At 36.6% G+C, this 6,520-nt stretch overlaps 1 protein-coding gene and 1 pseudogene across 1 annotated transcript in view; both read right to left on the reverse strand.

Annotated features, from left to right (window-relative positions):
* Positions 1 to 5,922, reverse strand: part of LOC105309518 (nuclear pore complex protein Nup155-like) — a 12,611-nt gene extending 6,689 nt beyond the window's left edge. The window contains exons 1-3 of the mRNA XM_023526253.1: positions 5,631 to 5,922; positions 3,071 to 3,208; positions 1,417 to 1,513 (exon numbers count right to left, since the gene is read on the reverse strand). Of these exons, the coding sequence (XP_023382021.1) occupies positions 1,417 to 1,513; positions 3,071 to 3,208; positions 5,631 to 5,787 (392 nt within the window). The 5' untranslated portion in view covers positions 5,788 to 5,922. The remainder of the gene's footprint in view (positions 1 to 1,416; positions 1,514 to 3,070; positions 3,209 to 5,630) is intronic.
* On the reverse strand, positions 4,732 to 4,849 carry LOC111734085 (annotated as a pseudogene).
* Positions 5,923 to 6,520: the final 598 nt, after the last annotated feature.

Consider the following 6,520-nt stretch of genomic DNA (forward strand, 5'->3'; position numbering starts at 1 on the left):
TTCTCCATTTCCTCTTGCTGTGGCATCACACAGACTCTTTTAATAATTGGCATAACCCTGGGAAAAAGACCAATACTGGGAAAGTTGAGGATTAGAGAACAATGAATTGAACAACATTATGTTTCTATCATCCAGATGGAGTTAGGATTTATAATAGAAAGCTACAAGAATAACTAAAACTAAGCCTAAAGTTTATGCAGAATTGAATTTGTGAACTAAGGATTTATACCCGGTATTTGTGCCTCGATTTTTTTCAATAAGCATATTGTTCAAACAATTTTTCTTTATATGAGTTCTAGGTTGAACACACAGTAAGGTTGGCCTGTTCCTGGCACAAAACGGTATCTGATATATGATAAGCTCAATATACTTCTTAAATGAATGAGTAGGTTAGATGTTAATGGAAAACACAAAAATTTTCATTAAAGTGAAAACCCTTTTAAAATTATTCTTAACATTTATTATGTAATTTTTTTGCATTTGGTTTTCTTGAGGAAATCCATGCCTAAATGAAGAGGTTTTATCCGATATTACGGTAATATAACAATCTGGGGCAAAGTTCAGGATGTAAGGAGAACAATCACAACACATCATTGCTATCATGACTATATAACGTTTCAACAATAGATTTGAAAAGTGCTAATAAAAAAATAAGCAAACAAAAATGGTTTCATTTAAGGTACAAGTTCTCACTTATTGTCAATTTTGATTCAGTGATACCGTGTTGTTAGTGTTGATGTGTGTGTGCACAAGCCTGCGTGTGTGTGTTGATTTCTAACAAGTGCATTAATAAGTCAGGGGTAAGAGTAACATCTTAACTATATAGGTCTTCTTATCCCACACGTCACCAAATGATAATATGATGAACTCGAAGTAAGCCAAAGTTATCTCCAAAAGCCAAGAGTGAGATCACCAGATCAATAAACTTTAAGCAAGAATACCTTGGGCCCTCACTCAGACTCTGTTATATACATTTAATTTACAAATAAGTCAAGCCCACAGAATAACAAAACAGTTAGGTCACTCCAATAAATCAAGTCTCCCACTCCACAGAAATGCAAGGAAAACAGAAGTGTTTAAAATGTCAAACCATCTTTCATAGAATTACTGATAGATTATCTTTACTGCAGGATAAAGAGCTTGGGAACTAGACCCCTCCTACTCAGAGTGGTACTTCGAATGGCAGTATCACCGGGGAGCATGTTGCAAATGCACTCTTGAACCTCACTCAGAACTATTTAGATTCCACATTTTAACCCTATCCCCAGGTGATTAGTATACATATTGAGAAGCACTGAGTCAGATGTTAGACGAATGAATGATAAATCAGATAGCTTCTAATGAGTAGGACACCAGCTACAATAAAGACAATCTAAATTCAAATCATGTTAAAGCAAGGCAGCCTTAAATACCTACCCATCTTCATAGTTCCACATAAATATGTCACTGTCAATTGTGAGCCAAGCTCTGTTGATAGGAGGAAACACACCCATCATGCAGTTACACTGCATATCTGAGACATGTGGATGTAAGAAAGATTTCGATCTCATCTTTCTTAAACTTGTTTCAAAAAATTTTGATTTAAAATTTATGATAAAAAAATCATGACCTGTCCACTCTTTAACAGAGAACAAATAAAATATCTTGATTTCTAATCAGTTTAATGAAAGCCATAGTATATGACAAATATTTACAAATTATAATCTTAGTAATGCTATTTGTCTACTTGAAATGTATTCTGCACAAATATAATTTTTTTTACCATTACTAACTTAAAAAAGAATATTATGAATAACATCATTGAACTTTGACATTAAAAAGCTTATGCTGAACCCGTTTTTCCAACTGTAGAAGAGCAAGAATGATAAAAAAGCACAGGGTATACTGAAGTCATTCATAGCTAGGTGACAATTTGCAAGCCTCTTATAAATAGTGCCATTGAAAAATAGGCAAAGATTTATATTGTGTAATTATAAAACAATGTAACAATTATGAAAACAAAATAATTTCCCAGTTAAAGGAAATGTCTCTTGCAGAGTATAGTATTATCAGAGGATTAAAAAAGAATATTAAGGATAAAGTGGATAATATATTTAATAACACTATTTTACAAAGTCTCAGAGGAACACTGAAAATTTTAGGAAAAATATCTATTAGGTTTTACTAGATTTTCTATTTCTTTTATAAGCATTTTTTCTAATTTTCCTTTTTTTAAATCATGCTGCACTGAAATATGAAACCCCTTTACTCTAAATAGATTAATACTTTAAAAGTCTCAGATTAAATTTTAATATAGCATCTTGATGTCTTTATTATGAGAACTACAGATGAATGTAAAAACTTTTACATTCATCTGTAGTTCTCATAATAAAGACATCAAGATGCTATATTTATAAATCAAATAATTATAAATCTAGTGCTTTCATAGGATATGCCACACTTTAAGAAAATCAGATAAAAATTTTTTAGAGGTTAAGACAACTCTTCTAGCTAAATCTCTGAAGATGCAATTAGTATTTCAGTTCCCTATATCATTATATACATATTCTTATTGTGATCCTTAGAAATAAAAATCACATATAAACTTCAATTCTAAGACACCAGTAAGTGTAAAACCACACCAAAAACGTTTTTGGGAGGAGAAAAAAGAAACACCTGGCAGTTTTTTAAACATATTTAGAGCCATATTCCAGTTTCAAAATATTAAAATATGGTAAAAAATAAAGATGAAAATCACAGGTCTTTTGAGCTAAAAGTGCGACAATAAAAACTTTCTCATGTAATACTTAACTGGGAAGTAATACTTTGCAATAACATCATTCAAAAATGCAGTTTCTTGTAAACAATTAACTGTCCCCAATGACCTCAATTAAAATGTGACTCAATTTTCAACATTAAATTTTACATGAAAATTTCGAGGCACGTAGTAAGCTATCCATGTACTTAAATGTATTTTAAACAAAACTCTTAAATGAACTTAAATACAACACGCAATTAAACACAAAATAAGAATTATGAGAATATCAATTTAAATTTTTTTTAAAGAGTTAAATAAAAAGTAATAGGATACGTCCAAATTGTTCAACAAGTTCAGGTGGGAGAGGAACTCTTCGGATGGAACTGATCTCTGGAAGGTTGGGTACTGACAGCAAACCAGGTCCTTGTAGAGGATAATCCATATCTGACATGCCAGAAACAGTGGGATTATCTACAACAAATAAAATGAAGCCTTTATTTAAAATTAATAATGTGTTGGGCATCGACTGGACACATAGAAGCATTGCAAGCTACAAAAAAAAATGTGCATCTGGTGATTCTCAAGGTAAAGGGAGAATAAAGTAGTTCTGACCTGATACAAAGGAGACCTGAGAAATTCCAAAGTTAAAGTGGGAGCAATCGGTGGTTTCAGCACTAAACAGAAGGCTATCTTTCCTAAGGACTATTCCATAAAAAAAGGAAATGGTTAGTTCAATAATTTAATGTTTTTCTATTATTTTACTAAAATGATATATATATATGTATATATACACACATACATATAAAACTGCTTTGTGAGTCTCAGATCAAACAACTGTGGACAAACTCAATATTGATTGGAGGAAAAATAGCTATTTCCTTTCCCACTTAAACATTTACAGATTAAAACAACCCATTCCTTTTTCCATTAGATTTCTCCCCTAGATCAGTAAGATAAATACCACGGAAGCAATATTTTACTGAGAAAAATCAAACTACAAAATGTTCTCATTTGGCAACCTTTCTCTTGATCTGAAACCCAGACACTAAGGGCAGGAGTGCCTATCTTTCCTAGCCTTGAATAAGGTATTCTTCAGATCTGACTCATTGCCTCTTATCCCGGGCACCTTTTCTAAAGTACAAAGATGTTGGGGAAAACTTAAATGTAAAACAATTTTTAAATGTATTTTTAAATGTATTATAGAAATTTAAAAAATATATAAACTAGAGAAAAATAAAATCAATCCCTATGTACTGATTATCCAGCTTCAACAATTACCAATAACATGCCCAAACCTGTTTCATTTATATCACTAACCACTCGTTCCCTAGTGGATATTTTTAAAGCAAATCCCACATCCCAATTCATCTTGAAACAATTGTAATACAACAATGCACGTGTTAAATGGCAGTGGAGACACAAGAATGGAATGAATAACTGGTGAGGATGTAAATGGTTAAGAAAATCTTCACAAAGAAAGTGATATTTAAGGGAGTCTGGAAGAATAGTTTGTCACGCAAAAAAGAACATCCCAGAAACGATTAAGGATACAAGTAAAATAAAATCCTGAAGAGGGTGCTTCTTATGGAAAACAGGTAAAATTCAGTGTGACTAGAAGAGGCTAAGAAGAGGACAGAAGCAGGGGAAGAGATTAGGTTAAGAGGTAGGTGTGTGTAAAAGTGGATAGGGAGGATAGGGTCATATATGATGAAGGACCAGAATGTATGGACTGTATTTACATCTTGCTTTCAAACCTGAGGAGGTCAAAGTGAATAATGCTGTCAAGAGGAGAGGTGCTAATGCTCTTAAGACAAGCCCACTGGTAAGTAGCTGTCAGCAACAAATACTATCTTTGCTATGTTTTTATCTTTTCTGATTACGAATCTTCTCAATTAAATTTTTTTTTTTTTTTTGGCGAGGCAAGCCTTGGTTGACCTCACAGATTGCAAAGACCTTGTCATCTTACAATCCTTTATTTTTTAAAAATTTTTTTACGCCTACAGCACCTGGTCTTCCTAAGTGGTCTCCCATCCAAGTACAACCAGGCCCCACCCTGCTTAGCTTCCGAGATCAGACAGGATCCGGCCTGTTCAGGGTGGCATGGCCGTAGACTCAATTAAAAATTTTTATAAGTCGTCAGAGGTGTCCTTTAGGTTTACATTGCACAGATTATCCCGTCATTTTATCTTGGTTTTCGCTTACTAAAACTCTTGTCTCTCTCTTACTTACACTTCTCTGCTTTTCTCCAATCCATCTCACAAAGGAGTCACTTTTTTCTAGTAACTTATGGAATTCCACATGCCTTGAGGAGCCCAGCCATACTTTAAAACCGTTAACAAAACATTTTCCAGTCACCTCTCTTGTTGGCACATACTTTGCTTTACCCTCCCTGTCCATCATCATCGTTGATTCCCCTGTTCTTTCTTTATTCCACTGGTAGTTACTTTCCAGCACTTCATATTACACTAACCCTACATCCACATAATAAAACATATCTTTGAGAGAACATGGTAAATTTCCAAATGAACTTCGTTTGCGCTTGCGTTTTACCCTAACAGTAATACGAGTAATTAACAAAGATGAGACTTGGATCAGGCGCTCCTCCCCATCTGACCTTAGCGATAAACACTTGGAGGCAGTGAGCAGCCCATTAAAGTTTCAAATGGGGCTGCTCTTCACTCCTACCCTCTGAAGTACCTGCAATGAAGAAAGCGAGGACAGGGAAAAAATGAAAATAGGCTCTTTTTCGCTCTTCTAAATGGAGCAAACAGCGCCCTAAATTTCAAGATGTCTTCGCCGGGTCCACCAAGGCAATAAGGACCTAGTTAAGGAGTCAGGCGAGAGTCCTTTTGACTGCGAAAGAAGAGTCACCAAATAGGCACCAAACACTCACTTGGAGCAGACACCATGAGCAGTTCGGAAAGGTCCGGGTACATGCGGTCTTCTTGCAACTGACGGTCGATGAGCCGCCCCGCATTTTCCAAAGCTTCCTGCAGGGCTGCGGTTGTCGCGGATGCCGGAATCGCAGAACCCAGCAAAGAAGACGGCATCTTGAAAACTCGAGACACCAACGTCCGAAAATAGTCAAAAACCAAGGAGAAATGAGACAAAACCCAAGACCCTAGCTCGGAACCGTGGCTCAGGGCGCGCGCGCCAAACGAGCGCCTCGGCGCCTGTGCATGACGCACTTCCGCTTCCTCAGGTGGGGAATTTGAAGCGTCCGTTTGGAGTTGCGTGGAGAAAGCTGTTGGGAGGGGCTGGACGTTAGGGATGGGGCGAGTGAGCGGCAAGCACCTTCGAGGGGTTAGTTGGGTGTCTGGGAGTTGGGGAGGGGCAATCGAAGGAGGTTGTCTAAGGAAGGAAAGAAAGGAAAGGGGAAAGGAAAATGGGGAAGGGGAAAGAGAAGGCGAGGGACTGGACAGGGCTGGGAGAGGAGGGGAGGAAGGGGGAGAAGGGACCGGGTAAGTGGGAGGCGGGCAGTGGGGGCCGCGCAGGTTGCTCCGGTTCCGGTGGGCTTAGCGCGCGCTGGATCTTCTTGCCTCGAGCTTCGCGGGTCCGAATCCCGCAACTGCAGCTATTTGAGTATGTGTGTCAATTTTTTTGGTCCTTCAATTAAATTCTTTTTTTGAGGACTTAGCCTGTTGTCACAAAGTTATATATGAACCAAAATTTCACAATTCTTATGAGTTTCAGCGTAAATTAAAATTCATCAGGCTTTTCTATTTGTTTGTCGCTACTGTTTGATTTTGGCCGGTTATTTAGATGAATTAAGTGTTTACAGAA

The sequence above is a fragment of the Pteropus vampyrus genome, unplaced genomic scaffold (genome assembly GCF_000151845.1).
Source record: "Pteropus vampyrus isolate Shadow unplaced genomic scaffold, Pvam_2.0 Scaffold757, whole genome shotgun sequence".
NCBI lineage: Eukaryota > Metazoa > Chordata > Mammalia > Chiroptera > Pteropodidae > Pteropus > Pteropus vampyrus.